Here is a 16,468-nt window from a genome sequence, read left to right as displayed (position 1 = left end):
ATCAGATTTGCAGCCATTATAAGATATTTTGAGTCATTGAAAAAAGGATTTTGTTTTTCTTGAAAGCTGCTTAAACCTGACATTTGTTTAGGATGTGTGGGTTGATGTTGCAGCTTTAAGTGTCAGTTTCAGCACTGCTGTAATTGGTGAGCATACTACAGGTTTAAAAAATGTGTACATTTTACACATTGTATTCTGGATTATAATTACGACTTGAAAAAACCCCATCGTCCATACTGAGTTCCAGATCGCTTACTTGAACATTTCTTCACCTGAACAATTAAACCAAGTGAATGCTTGCTTGATTCGCAGCTGTTGCACAAGACAGTGGAGCTGGAGTACGTCCAACCACAGGACTAGGATTGTTTTGTGAGAAGCAACTAAATTAATTTCAAGCTGGTTGAACTTTCAAAATAAGACCAAAGTGTGGCTAACAGTGTGAAAAAAACTGAAATGTTTCTAGATCAGACTTTCATTGTTACCTTTTTCACTTTTAAGTAAAAGTAGTCAGGATACTTCCTTTCCAATTTCCAGAAAAGCACACCTTTGAATTGGTCTATGGATTAAGATAAAATAAACAATATACAGACAACAGAAGCAGAAAGAAAACTTCTTTCCCTTTCAGTAATCTATCGCTGTCTATCTACATTTCACACACGCGCGCGCACACAAGGCATTTATCCCCTCATCAGTAATCATCTCACTAATTAGCTAACCAAACAACGATAGCACAGTTCAAGATGACAGCTTTTTAATGAGGGAGATACTAATCACTTTGACCCTCAGCCTGTCAACATTCCCACTGATGAAAAATGCTGAAATGCTCAACTAATCATTGATTCAAAGCATCAAAATGCTATGACAAGGGTTTCTACAGATTTAGACGATATTAAATACTTTTCGTTGAATGCTGACTGAATTGGAGCTGCGCCGAACATGAATTCATCATCAAGTTTTGCCCTGATTTTCCGCCTTTTGAAGTTACAGGCAATGCTGTCACTGATTAGTGAGCTAAGAGATTCTAACTAATTTGCCTGGTTTGATTTTATTTTTTATTTGAGCAATTTTCTGTTCTGCTGATCTCAGATTTAATCAATTAAAAAGTAAGTTCTTGATTTGTATCATTTGTTACTTAAGGGTGCAAACCATATCGTAGAGACTGCAACAATAGCTTAGATTAACAAAATATACTCTGGGTTGGTTCAAGAGTTTGTCCAATAACTCTAATTGCCTTTATGCACAAGGCAAAAGAAACAGCAGAAACAAGGCTGTGAAAGAGCATCCATCCCGAGGAAATGGCCAGATAGAATGTGCAAGCTTTTATCACAACCTATAATTATATTTTAAAGTTGAGCAACCTCTAACAAAGAACATAGAACAATGTGTTCTGGTGCTGGCACAGAGGAGGATGGAACTTGGCGTCACAGAAACTGGGGAAAATAGGTTTGTAACATGGGACTACCCTTGAAAAAACATAGCATACAAGGCCAACCATTATCCAAACTTTTTACAGTGCTGTTTACAGAAATAATTTTTTACAGACATTTGGATAAGTCCTTCTCACTCATGGGAAGAAAATAGACTGGAAGTCTAAGTAAGTAACAGCCACTTTAACTGAAGACACTGATGTAGTAAAGGAAATGAAAACAAAAGACCAACTTGAAACACACTTGAAGACCAGTAGACACTGGAAAAACACCTAGAAACACCATAGCACAGATTGCGTGATCAAAAACAGACAATGTTCACCTCTGCTGTCTACATAACACTCTCTTTTTTCTGATCTGATACATATGACCTTAGTCTCCTCATTGTGTCATTTTAAGGATGTGCCATTTAACAAAAAGCATGCTGGAAGAAAGAGGTAAAAAGCCCAGAGTAAAGAAATGAAACCCGTCAGCGAGCACAGCATTGAAGATGAGTTACCTAAATGAATGTGCAGCTAATAAGATGGAAGTGAAAAATAGTGACATAACAAGATAGAGAAAAAAAACTTATGACAAACAACCCATCTCAAATTTGTAAAAAGAATAACACAATGAGCACAAAAAAAGACTGGCTTCTTTTTTCAGGTGTTTTCTCCTCCCCATGTTCTCCTCTTTGCCTTTCAGAAATACAGGCTAAGGCACAAAGAGTCCAAGAGTCAATTTATGCTTGACCCATTATCACAGAGTTCTTTGATTGTTTATAAAAGCCCAAGCTTGCGCGTGTCAAAAACTAATTAGAAATTCATCTAGCATGTCTGTTCTGTTAATTGATGATGTTTCGTTTCACTCAGTCACATGGTTAATGAGCAGACAGTTGCTCTGTGAAGGGGAGTTTGAGAAAAACATTTGTCAAATGTCTGTTTCTACACAACAGTATTTTTTATATTTTGAAAAAAAAACTAATATTAAAAAAAACTGACTACTTGAAAATTGAATGATGAGAAAGTGGCTGCTAGTTATGTTTAAAATATGAGCAAGAGCCAACTGGGTTCCAGCCCCCTGGTGAACCTGAATTGGATAAGTGGAAGAAAATGGATGGATGGATAGATTTTTACTTCTAATTTTCTTCTTAGTCCATAAAAGGATATTAACGAACTCAAAGCAGCATGGTAGTAACAACATTACACACCGAGAGCTATCTATTTTAAAACCACATTGGATGTTCAAAGAGAAGTTGAGTGATAACAGAGATGTATCTGGTGAAACCTTTAACTTTGTTTAAATGTAGTCAAAGTAGTAGAAAAATGAAACATTTAAAATGACCAGAGTAAAAGCTATGACTGGAAAAAAGAACTGGAGGAGGAAAACTTGGCAGTGTAACTTAATCAGTACCACACTTTTAGACAGTTTGAGCTCATTGTCTGTAGACATGTAGTTTCTTCCCAAACTGACAGAATCATGTATGGTTATGTGAGACTACAAGCTCAAGGCCAGTTGATACAGGAAGGATGCCCAGTCCAATTTAGTTAACACATGCTGCCTCTTGTCACTGGGCCTTCCATCGTATTCTTAGTTAATTTTTCAGAAGTACGAAGAAGAAAGGCAAGTGAAATGCTTTACCTTCTTACCCATTTCTCTTAAGACTTTTCTAATAATTTTCTTTTTCATTTCTTCCATTTTCTAATATTTCTCACTCTTGTATGTCTCTCTCACTCCTTTTCTCTCCGTGTCCCTCCATCTCTTCAGCAGTTTATCATAATCACATCACCTCAGCGTAATGCAGCACACTTAAGGCTTATTATGTGTCGTACACATACATACTCACACACCCGCTAACGCTCACGCACAGGAATGAAATCCACTTAAGCCTTATTACATGTCTGACTCTGCGTCTAACATGGGAGATTATCCATTGAACTGTTTGCTTGGGCAAAGGGCAAGACTTGCAAGTAGGACACACACACACACATATAAACAGGCACATTTCTCAACTGAGACATAAAGATAGGAGATAAGTGCAATATGTAAAATAGAAGTTGGACGTTTTTCAAACGTGGAAAAATGAGTGGACAAACCTAGGAGAGAAAAAACACTGAACGGAAGCAGAAACAAAGCATAATTCGAGATAGCCACAATAAATAACAGGAAAGGAAAAAAGGAAAGGATGATTTTTATTCCATACACTTTCTTTCCATAGCAGTACCAGGCACAACTGCATACCCACAAGACAATGCATAAACATACACACAACAATGGTGTTCCACGATGAAGGCAGAGATAAAGTGTCTGTAGGGGGAACCAAAACATCACATCTCATCACTTCAACAGGTAAGTTTGTGTTTTTTGTGTTTGGGTGTGTGCTTCAATACACACTTAATGCACACATAAAACAAACATCATCAGTATGCATGAATGTTCATATGATGTATGCGTGTATTCATGGCAGAGAGAAATAACACTGGATGTTGGTGGAATATTTATTTCCCTCTGTGTCTGTGTGTGTTTGTCAGCAGGTAGCAAGACAAGTGGCATTGCACTCTGGCCGCCTCTTGTTTCCTTCTGTGTCCTAAGATCAACTTCACATTTGCTGTGCAAAGAAATGCACAACTTTAGATATAGTTGTATCTGTAAGGAACATGTGTCAAACTGACTTAGATTATAGTGTTAAAGGTAGAGTGTGTAAAATCTCACCACTAGATTGCAGACTGTAGTCAACTGAATTCTGTTTTCTCACATCAAATTCAAGTGCATAATCTAAATGTAAGTGAAACAACTCTGACTGCTGTTCATCTGTGGTGAGTGTAGGCTGTCACTTCTCTGTTTACCTGTCAATGTAAATCGAGCAAGTAAACCTACGAGTTCTTGTCTACTTTGCATTTGATGCACTACGTAAGTGGCCAGTCTTTAGTCACATACATAAAACACAATTGGGCAGAAAGCTTTATTCAAAAAGCAACAGGATAGCTTCCACAAACTGGTGCAGGTGGTTATGTATTTTTAATCTATTAATTCTAAATGTATTGATTTGTTTGAAGATATAAGAACACTGATCTATAACATCTTTTCATCATAAAATAACCTCAGAAACTGTATTTTTGTATTTTTAAAATGCTTAGTTAAACTAACAATGCATATGATTAGCATGCGACTATATTTCACTTGTCATCTTAATGTGGGGATAGGTTAATTGGATAATCCAATCCGAATGTGCGAGTGAATGTGAGTGTGAATGGTTGTCTGTCCCTGTGTGTTGGCCCTGCGACAGACTGGCGACCTGTCCAGGGTGTACCCCACCTCTCGCCCTATGACAGCTGGGATAGGCTCCAGCGCCCCCCACAACCCTGAAAAGGATAAGCGGAAGCGAATGGATGGATGGATGGATCTTAATGCATTTTTCACTGATTTTCTATCTCTCTCTTCAACTATCGGTCCTAACCCTGGTCTTTACCTTAGCCATAACCTTTATCTGGTGTCATTTGATGCTGTCAAATGACATGTGAAAAGGTTAGGGTTAGCATGCATCTCAGGGTTAGGATATTGATGGCATGGATAATGCATAACAATAAGGTGCACAATGATTTGGGATGCCATTTCATGACACCAAACTGCCAATACCAACTGCCAGTTAATTTAGTTAAAATAAATAATATTTGGGGGCTGACCATTCATTTTGACTAGAATCAGACGGTAACAGTAAAGTGTTTCATAAACAGTTCTGTCATTACCAGCTTTGCAAGCTGTTATTGTTGAGCCAACTAGGCAGGGCTTTTATGTCCCTTAGTTAATGCATAAAACCCCAGTAACACAACTCTGTGTCCTGCCTCCTTATGGTGACTCTGAATGTGTATAACCAGTGTTTTACCGACTCCCCTGCTAGCCTTGTTGCAACTGTTCATGTGGTGCAAATTACTCAATTGTGTATGCCAACCATTCCAAAATATCTCTTAATAGCGTAAGTAAACAACAATAAACTTTGGTGGCGGTTAAAGAGGAACTATCACATTAAGTGTAAATTGATGGTAAAAGGATTTTGACTTGCTTAATATCAATCTCAATTTTGAATGTCTGTGGTAGTAAATATGTCCCTTGATTACATAAATCAGTTTACTTAACATAAATGGTCCAAATGTGCAGTACAAAAAAAAAAGGAATTAGGCATCAAGTTAGATCACCTGCTGGAAGTATATATATATATAATCAGTTAGTCTGGCTGTCTTAAACATGGCAGTTCCCAAGCCCGAGTTATGTCCAACTGCACACATGTAAGAATAAAGGTTCTTCTGGCTGTTCACTCGTCTCCCAAGACTCTCCACTGCAGCTGGAACCACATTTTTGATTTAACACAGATTCTTTTTTGGAAGCTTGGGACTAACACTAAGAGTACGATACCTTATGACCCACTGAGGGCACGTTTATGTCTTGTTCTGATTTTGAACTGAGGATTTTTGCATACAAATGCAAATGTGCAAACCACGCCGTGCAGACATTATTGCACCATGTGAAAGTACAGCAGATAATTGTCCAGTGAATTTGCAACGAGTAAATGGATGTCACACATGTTGCCTCCTGAAAGCTCTACTCAGGCAGCAGCCCTGTCTAAAGCAAACCGATTGTTTCCAGTTGTTGGATTCTGAGGCTGACTATCTCTTGCTATGTGTTACATGTGAGAAAACACAACTACAAATGTTTGACTATCCTGATATTCTCCTGATACATGAGTGGAAACAGCTCAAGACACCTTACTTACCAGAAAATATCTTGAGGCAACACATCGTTTGGAAATGTGCATCAGCTAAAGCTGTTCCAAGTACTTTTTGCTGTCCAGCCTTCACTAGCTAAATCAAATGAAATCCTTTGAAAATGTTAAAACACAGTAAGCCAGGCCTAATGTGACAAAGGGAGTCATAACATGGTTCACAAAGCTCCCCAAAATATCCTGAATTGTTTTAACCCTCGTAGGAGTACAATTTTATGGTAATACTACAGCAAGCCACATCAATGTGTGTTGGGATGTACATTAAATAGAATGATAAATTTGCACATCTATCATTTGTCAGCCTGAAATCCCTAAAGACAGTGAAATGATGAGGCAGAGACTGAATGCAGATCTCCATAATAGCTCAAGATCAGGGGTTATAAACGTTATGTCAGCAGAAAAGATTTTATTCCCCCTACAAACAGCCACCTGAAAACATCCTGCTGCTTATGTCAGAACAAACGTAATGTAGCTGACCTTGCATGACTTTTTTTTTACCTTTTATTATACTTGTCTCTCTTCCCAACCTTAAGTCCCTCAGTGTTACCCTTTCCCTTTCCTGCTTTTCATTTTCAGTGTTTTCTTTCCTCCTTGGCTCACACATGAATATTCATGAAGTTGTTATTTGCATTGCTGGCTCCTGAAAGAGGCTGAGTACACAAAGGTGACAGCCATCAACCTCGGGAGGCGGCGGTGTTGAAAGAAGAGAGAGAGCGGATGGGAAGGAAAGAAATAAGTGAAGATGACAGAAAAAGAACCAGAGTGAAACTGAAATGCATATCAGAATGACAAATAAAAACGAAGCCAGACGATAAAGTGAAAGTGTATGCATTCCCACCTCAATGTAAACTGTTCCGTATTTGAAGTTGTCTTCATGTAGATGGCAAAAGCCACTGTTCTGCCAAGCCGAACAGGACTGGGAGGCTCCAAAACTTCCACATTGTCATCTAATTGTAGTCTTTCTCCTTTGGCAGAAACAGGGCCCATGCTCATTGCAACAGAACCAACTTTCAGCATGTCTTGAAGACCTTCATCCACTAGGGTGCTCCACTGCCCCCCAAGGCCCATAGCCAGACCACCATGTGGCCCAGGGTTTGCACTTGGAGCTTTCCATGGCTCATTAACAGTGGAGGGACACTCTTCACCAGCACCTTCCACTGGTATAATTGAGTAATACACATCCACTGATGGTAGCGCCACTTCAGGAGGTCTCTTTCTCACTTGTGGTGGTGTAAACCAAGCTGGGGGAATCTCCAGACGGACAACACAGATACCAGATGGTCCCATGAGTCGGCAGCCTGCCGAGGGTGCTGCTTCACTAGTGTCACGGATGGCCAAGGCCCTGATGCATGGGAGGAGGGATGATGGAGGTGGTTCAGGCTCATCCCAACGCCGCCCTACCAGGTAAAATAATACCTGAAGAAGAAACAAAAGCCTATAATGTCATAATGGAAAAATCTGGACAGCTAGTAAGACGCAATCAAAGACTATAAGTTATCTGTCTCTCTGTTTTATAAAACCATTTTCTTCCCTGTCATTCACAGATCTCAGATATTCGTCTATTCATTAAAGCTGGGCAACTTAATGTTTTTATGTTGTATAAGCACTGGACCAAATTACTGTGTGTAAAGGGTATTTCTCCTGGTGATAAAGTGATAAAGAATTATCACCTGACTCTGCAGCCTCTTAGCTCATTGGTTTAATTTTCTGAACCACAGCTTTATTGTTTTGGCTTACTCTCACTGCTCTTACATTTCCCTGCTGTATGGCACAAAAAATGGGCAACTAGCCTATGAACATAATGGAGTATTTAGCTGCTACAGAACTGTACTGTTTCCTTTCAGAATTTGAGGAAACCATAACAGAGAGGACAGAAATTGAATATGGGAGCTTCTCCAATCAGATGGATATAAATATGATAAATACTAATATCCTTCCTTTCTCCCAAATATGCAAACATGTGTTTGCTGAGATGCTTTCTAGTTCAACTTTACTCCCTACCACCCCTAGTGGCCAAAAAATTTGAAGCAAGTTTAACAGGATAAAAAAAAAACATGTCTCTAAGAGCAGGTGCATTTACATTGTTTTCATTGAATAATAAATTGAATCAATTTTTAAGTATTAAATAAAGCTGAATGCAAGCACATACAGGTAAATAAATTACCAAATGATGTAACTAGTGCTTCTTGATTCTTGAATGGGTAAGTGTATTGTATGTGAAGCCTCAAAGTTAAGTCAGTATATGTTTGAAAAAACATATAAACAATATAAAACAATACAATACCTGTATCCAGGGCCTTGTTGATCCCACTTTAGGCACAACTACCTGACCTTTGACCTTCCAGTTCAACGTCACACGGTTTGTTGAAAGGAGCAGGTGTGGTGGTGGACCTTGAAGCAATTCCACAGGGATTGGCTGCTCAGTGCTCAGATTTCCATAACTGCAGTTTACACTTGGCAGAGAGTGTGGGGCAGAAATGCCTGGTTCTAGCTGGTGGAGAAAGAATGGCTCAGTCCGTGATGATAGGCTGCCATTTCGCATAACCTCCTGATTGGCTTCTCGCAGGAAGAAGGCGGAATCAGCACCACTTAGTTGGCATTGGACAGGGAGGTAGGTGGGAAGAGAGGAGGAGAAGTGGGACTGGGAGATGTCCGGCCCTCCGCCTGGTCCACCGCCTGCTGCTACTGAGGGGCTGTCAGACACTGATGAGAGATGGGTGATAAATGAGGAAAATGAGAAATAAGGAGAAAAAAGCATAAGAGAAAAAGGATGGAGACAAGAAAAATGAAAAGAAAATAATTAACAACATTAGAATTATAAAAACACTCCTTTCATTAAACAAATATCTAATGTTTACTGTTTACAGCCTCAGTTTTTACAGAAATCCAAAGCAGCTAATCATCTGCCAACATAAATTCAAGTATTTAAATGCAAGGCTGACTGGGCTGTGTTATCTATTCATTTTTACATTTACTGATATAAACATATGCACACATCAATTAGCTTTTCTAAATAAATCATACGTGTTAAAAACCACCAACACAGATCAAAATACACTGTATTTCTCTATAGTTTCTTTACAAGGCAAAATATGTGCGAACACATTAGCTCACAGTTTTATATATTAGTGTTAGACTGAGCATCACAGGTTACATTAATGCATCGCTGTTTTTCATCCCTATTCTAAAGGCCTTACACAGGCATATATCAAAAATGACATATTGCTCCTTTGCAGTTTATTTCCATATATTTACATTCAATTTTTATCCATCTTCCAGCATATTTGCCAGACATTTCATAAACATTGGGAGTTTGTAGCCTCAGATTACTGTGGTTTTGATGCAGTATCTCAGTTCCAAAGAGGGCAAGGAATTCTGATGAAAGCACTGTTGGGAATGCACTGAAGCACAGAATTGATCACTTACTGTAACCTGTTTAATTGTGAAGCTAAATGCCCCCACCATAAATATTTCATTATGTTACAGCTTAGTAAAGTCAAGGAAGAGAATGGTTCTTTTTTTAAGCTAGCTTTGGTCTTCGGTTACAGTACCATAAATGTTGCCAGAGATTCAGATGTATGCACGTAATGCCCTGGAAACTTATTTTGGTAAACACCTGCTTACCAGCTGCTTACTACAAAAGAACTTTTTCACCAAATGTTAAAATAGTTTTGCTTATACTGTACAGGGTATTTCAAAATATTTTAATTTCACTATATTCTGTGATTCTTATTATTTATTTCTGGTGTAAAGTGGATATTGCACACTTTAAGAAAGGTGCCTCCTTCTTTCCATCAATTCGGATTTAGCAGGATTGAGTAGGGTGACAGCAGTGTGTTTTATTGTCTGTTTAAGCTAAGCTTTGGCAGGTTAGCAATATATGTAAAATAAAAGTTACGTTTGATTTGCTATCAATATATACTAATGTTTATCCATTTTTAAAAGATAATTAAAAAAAAAAATTTGAACCTACTTACGAAAGTTTTATGCCTATAGTGCAGTGTTTTTGTAGTGATGGCAGGTCCTGATGATAACAATAAGCATACTGTGGAAACTATCATGAATGAATAACCTACAAGGCAACCTACTATGGTAAAAACACCAAAAAAAAGAATAAATTATTACATTTCCCTATACACACGTACAAAAAAACAAAAAAACCCCACACACAGATGGATTTCCATTGAACCCAAGCTGGCATAAACAAAAGACACACATAATGCATTTGGTGTGTGTGGAAATGTGTGTGCATTTTGTGTCCTAGGGAAGCGAAGTGTGAAAATATAATGAGGGTGGGACAGCGTAGCGCTGTCTGGGGCAAGTCATACCGAGGCGACTACACAGAAAAAATAATAGCACAGAAATAAAGTGATACCTCAGTGAAACATGAATAAGCAGGCTGGTTTGGTTATGGTGCGTGGGCACATAGGGAACAATTTAAAGGGAGAGAGACAAGCAGAGGGAAAAGAGAACAGTAAGAGAGCAATAGAATAAAGGGAAGAAGACTGAAGTAGAGGAAGATGACTAAACACAAGAAAAGAGAAAAATAAAAAAATGATAAAGACAAAAACTGAAACATTTCTGGAAAAATGAGCAGACAAAGCATTTGACTGATTGAAGATGCTAATATGCTTTACATTACACTTCACCACAAAATCTTGTATCAGGTCAGTTTAGAACAGATGGATACTTTTCTGTATCACTAAAGCTTTGGAGTGAAGCTTAATATGGCTGCTACCAAATTAAAATCTGTAGAGAAAAATAATTCTAAAACTATAACTTTTTCTCAAATTCATAATGGTTATGACTTTGTATTACTGTACAATCTCAAACTGAAGTTCTGTCCCTAAAAATCTACCCTCTATTGGTTACTCTCTTTATTCTTCATCTGATGATGGTGCCATGTTTTCTCACTGTGCCTCCAGCGTTTCCTCCCTTCAGGCATGTGGAATTAATTGTGGATTGAATAGTGGGTAAGACTGGAAATTGTTATTAATATGCAAGTCAGGTAGATGACTGGATAAAATTAAAAACAAATAGATATAATTATATATAAAATTAACTTAGCAAAGTAACATAAGGAATGTAAAGCAACAAAGCAGTAAAATCTGCAAACTGATTATTTTGTTGATGTAACAGTGCTTCTTGGCAATGAATATTATACTACTGAAAAGTCTGTTTACAGTGGGGCAAAAAAGTATTTAGTCAGCCACCGATTGTGCAAGTTCCCCCACTTAAAATGATGACAGAGGTCAGTAATTTGCACCAGAGGTACACTTCAACTGTGAGAGACAGAATGTGAAAAAAAAATCCATGAATTCACATGGTAGGATTTGTAAAGAATTTATTCGTAAATTAGGGTGGAAAATAAGTATTTGGTCACCTCAAACAAGGAAAATCTCTGGCTCTCACAGACCTGTAACGTCTTTTGTAAGAAGCTTTTCTGTCCCCCACTCGTTACCTGTATGAATGGCACCTGTTTGAACTCATCATCTGTATAAAAGACACCTGTCCACAGCCTCAAACAGTCAGACTCCAAACTCCGCCATGGCCAAGACCAAAGAGCTTTCGAAGGACACCAGGAAAAGTATTGTAGACCTGCACCAGACTGGGAAGAGTGAATCTACAATAGGCAAGCAGCTTGGTGTGAAAAAATCAACTGTGGGAGCAATCATCAGAAAATGGAAGACATACAAGACCACTGATAATCTCCCTCGATCTGGGGCTCCACGCAAGATCTCATCCCGTGGGGTCAAAATGATCATGAGAACGGTGAGCAAAGATCCCAGAACCACACGGGGGGACCTGGTGAATGACCTGCAGAGAGCTGGGACCAAAGTAACAAAGGTCACCATCAGTAACACACTACAACACCAGGGAATCAAATCCCGCAGTGCCAGACGTGTTCCGCTGCTGAAGCCAGTGCATGTCCAAGCCCGTCTGAAGTTTGCCAGAGAGCACATGGATGATACAGCAGAGGATTGGGAGAATGTCATGTGGTCAGATGAAACCAAAGTAAAACTTTTTGGTATAAACTCAACTCGTCGTGTTTGGAGGAAGAAGAATACTGAGTTGCATCCCAAGAACACCATACCTACTGTGAAGCATGGGGGTGGAAACATCATGCTATGGGTCTGTTTTTCTGCCAAGGGGACAGGACGACTGATCCGTGTTAAGGACAGAATGAATGGGGCCATGTATCGTGAGATTTTGAGCCAAAACCTCCTTCCATCAGTGAGAACTTTGAAGATGAAACGAGGCTGGGTCTTCCAACATGACAATGATCCAAAACACACCGCCCGGGCAACAAAGGAGTGGCTCCGTAAGAAGCATTTGAAAGTCCTGGAGTGGCCTAGCCAGTCTCCAGACCTCAACCCCATAGAAAATCTGTGGCGGGAGTTGGAAGTCCGTGTTGCTCGGCGACAGCCCCAAAACATCACTGCTCTCAAGAAGATCTGCATGGAGGAATGGGCCAAAATACCAGCTACTGTGTGTGCAAACCTGGTAAAGACCTATAGTAAACGTTTGAGCTCTGTTATTGCCAACAAAGGTTATGTTACAAAGTATTGAGTTGTATTTTTGTTATTGACCAAATACTTATTTTCCACCCTGATTTACGAATAAATTCTTTACAAATCCTACCATCTGAATTCATGGATTTTTTTTTCACATTCTGTCTCTCACAGTTGAAGTGTACCTCTGGTGCAAATTACTGACCTCTGTCATCATTTTAAGTGGGGGAACTTGCACAATCGGTGGCTGACTAAATACTTTTTTGCCCCACTGTATATCCCCTTAAATTTGGAGATGATTCTAAGGCTCACTCCAAATAATGCTGCAACTTCATTTTGCACAATACCAAGTCAGGCAAATGTGGCGTGCTTGTCACCAAGCACCTAATGTCTGATGGTATACTGCCAAGAGGTACTGTTACAACATAAAAATAATCAGCCAAACACAAATTTCTCCACTTTCCTTTGCTTATTTTACAAAATAAAACATAAAATTAAAATATCTATCTATTTTATTCTGCTTATCTGCTGCCGGGTCTTGGGGGCAGCAACATGAGCAGAGAAGCCCAGACTTCCCTTTCCCCGGCCACCTACTCCAGCTTGTCTGGGGGATGCCAATGCATTCACAGGCCAACTGAGAGATATAATCTCTTCAGTATGCCCTGTGTCTGCCCCAGGGCCTCCTCCCACTGGGACATCTATCCCAGTTGGCCTTTCTCTAAAGGAAAGACCAACCACCCTTCCAAAAAAACTCATTTTTTAGGGAAAATGAGTTTATAACCTCTTTCTTTCGGTCACTAACCATAGGTGAGAAGATTGACATCTATGATGGACTGGTACAGTGTCTGCGTCACCACAGCCACAGCACCAATCCATCTGTTGATGTCCCACTCCCATGATCCCCTCACTCATGAATAAGGCCCCAAGATACTTAATCTCTTCTACTTGAGGCAATAACTCATCCCTGACCCTGAAGTTTTAGGCTGAGGACCATGGCCACAGACTTGGAGGTGCTGATTCTCCTTCCTGCTGCTTCACACTCAGCTGTAAAACACTCTAGTGCAAGGTGGAGGCCACCACCTGATGAAGCCAACAGAACCACATCATCTGTGAAAAGCAGATTCCCAAGTGGAAGCCTTCTGCCACTTGACTTCACCTAGAAATTCTGTCCTTAAATATACAAAAATATAAAAATTAAATATATCATACAAATTAGTGGGTACCCAGTTTCTTTTTTTACCTTTTAAAAAACAAAAACAAAAAAAAAAAGTCAGATCTTGCACCAATACATTAGGTATCACCAGAGGTTAAAGGTGGGTCTCTTTAGGCTTAAGACTCTTGTTGAGAGTACATTTGCAGTACCATAGATGGTACGTACCTACAGATACGCCTTAGTACCACTAAAGGTACAGTAAAATGCTTTATTTCTTGAGAGTACAGAAGAGTAGCAGAGGTTTCTGGCAGAACTGTTTCAAACGTACATGGAAAGGAGAAAGTCAGAAAACTGCCCTAACCCTGCAAACTTTGTCGAATATAGAACTTTATTGCTTACCCAACACCTTTTTCTTCAATATATTACAAACAATGCAGGAGATTTGACCTATTCAGTCTTGAGTCGTTGGCTGTGTAATGTAAGAGGCTTTTAGAATATGTAAAAATACTTATTTCATTGATCTTCAGTGCTTTGGTTTATTCCATAAAAAATAACCTATGAAGGTGATGTCATATTTATTACTTGATATGAAACTTCATGTAGTATTAGAGATCAACATTATGCCACATTATGCAGATTTATGGCTGCAGCATGGAGATAAGCACTTCATATTTTGATACCTATTATTCTTGGAGGTTGAGAGTCATTGGCGGAAAGAAGCTCCTTTGAAATGTACCTGCAGTTGGTTTTCTGATATAGCTCGAAATAATCATGTCTGGCAGATAGGTCATGTGGTCATATAATCAGTACATTTTCTTAGTAAGCTCCAGGTTTCCTTTTTCTTTATTCTTATTCTATCATTATGAGTACCTTTGAGGTGCATATTGCTGCATGTATGTCGTGTGTGTGTGTGTGTGTGTGTGTGTGTGTGTGTGTGTGTGTGTGTGTGTGTGTCCACAGGACTCTATGAAGCATATGTCCCAATCTAGGAAAGGGACCTTGGACAGCTGATAAACATACGTGCATGCAGAGCGTTTTCATGCAGACAAAAGTTGACCCTTGGATGGAGTCATTAACATCATCAAAATATGAGAAACAAATTGGGGGAAAAAAAGTTCCTTTGCATATTAATGTAATATTGTCCTATTTGCACTGTTGCACTGATCAATGTTTGATTGCAATGTGATTGGTAGCAGCCTTGCACCCCAAAAAACACAGCTTTGGGGGCAATTTAATAAACCCGAGTTACAAATTAAATAAATGCCAAAATACAGGAAATCTATATATTTTTTAAAGATGCATTGCTATAAAAAGGGCTTTCAGTGGAAAGAGACACACCATCAATTGGTGGCGCTATACAACAAGTCAGAGTTGGCCCTCTGTCATCCTTATACTGACATGCTATTGGCTACCTTTAAACCTGGCATGATCCTGATTCCCTGCCATCATTATTTGGCAACCATAAACCACAACAGGAGTCCATACCCACTGTGTCCTGCTGCACAGTTTGTCTTTGTGTGTGTGTGTATTTATGAGCACTCGAGTGTGCGTGTTTCATTCATGGGCATGCATGGTTAACTATGCGTATGTGTTTATATGACATTCAGAACTATCCCTGTCCCTTATTCATCTTTGTACATGCATGATCATGATTAACAAAATGGTCATGAAATATTAGTATAGATCATTCTGTGTCTCTCTGTGTAGAAAACTGGCCAGGGAGAAGGCCAGATGTACAGAGATTTGACAAGGCCCATCTGTGATCCTTCTTCCCCCTCTCAAAATGCCCATCCTGCTCTATTTCCAAGTACAAAGACACAAATTCAGCCAGTAATCAAAACAAAGTGAAGCGTGTAGGGCAGGAAAAGCGAGAAAGAAAGAAAGAAAGAAAGAAAGAAAGAGAGCAAGAGAAAAGCCAGATGGGTATGAGTGAAAAGGACAGATACCAAGATTTGACAATGTTATCAGCAGTGCCCGATATTGTGTTGGTTAAATATTGAGTCTGATTCTTAAATTTAATTAGAGAGAGGTGCACACATAAACACACACAGGCATACATGCACACAAAGACTATCTTTCATTGTCAGCCTTGTTTAAAAAAGTGCCGGTTACTGTGTGGATGAATGATGAATGTTTAGACAGCTTAGTAAAAGGCTAGAGTGTATATTAAAGTAAATTGTTATACATAAAAATGGAGGGAGAACTTTAATATGAAAACATTTTGAGATGCATAATCCATCTTTATGTATCTGATGTGATTCAGGGTTGCCATTCACTGCCAAAGCAGAATGTGTCAAATTGTTTTAAAATGTTGTTCCTGATTTACTATGGAATGGACTGGACTGGCTTCTACTTACTGACCACTCAAAACACACATTTACAAATTCATTGACTTATTCTACAAGAATGATTCTAAATAACGCTATGTACCCCATAACTGACTGGTAGAAAATTGCCAACATTGCTGTACACATTGAAGGATGTCCGCTTCAGTACCTCTTACATCTCAGTCTGAGGTGTAAAAAGGTGAACACAAATAGACAGCACATCTTCCTGTGGAGCACATCACCAAGTCAGAAAGAGGACTGCCTCGCATACTATGGCCTGTCTGTCAGGTACT

General features: G+C 39.1%; 1 protein-coding gene across 1 annotated transcript in view; it reads right to left on the bottom strand.

Annotated features, from left to right (window-relative positions):
* LOC147317771 (transmembrane protein 132C) overlaps nt 1–16,468 on the bottom strand; it is a 285,996-nt gene that overhangs the window by 175,255 nt on the left and 94,273 nt on the right. Inside the window, exons 2-3 of the mRNA XM_086315084.1 lie at nt 8,468–8,886; nt 7,022–7,599 (exon numbers count right to left, since the gene is read on the bottom strand). Coding sequence (XP_086171210.1) covers nt 7,022–7,599; nt 8,468–8,886 — 997 coding nt within the window. The remainder of the gene's footprint in view (nt 1–7,021; nt 7,600–8,467; nt 8,887–16,468) is intronic.

The sequence above is a fragment of the Aulonocara sp. 'chitande type north' Nkhata Bay genome, linkage group LG12 (assembly GCF_057382095.1).
Source record: "Aulonocara sp. 'chitande type north' Nkhata Bay isolate Kocher_YH1m ecotype deep benthic linkage group LG12, A_spYH_male_GT1.1, whole genome shotgun sequence".
Classification (NCBI taxonomy): Eukaryota; Metazoa; Chordata; class Actinopteri; order Cichliformes; family Cichlidae; genus Aulonocara; species Aulonocara sp. 'chitande type north' Nkhata Bay.
Note: the sequence above shows the minus strand (reverse complement) of the source record. Positions and strands in the feature narration are given on the sequence as shown.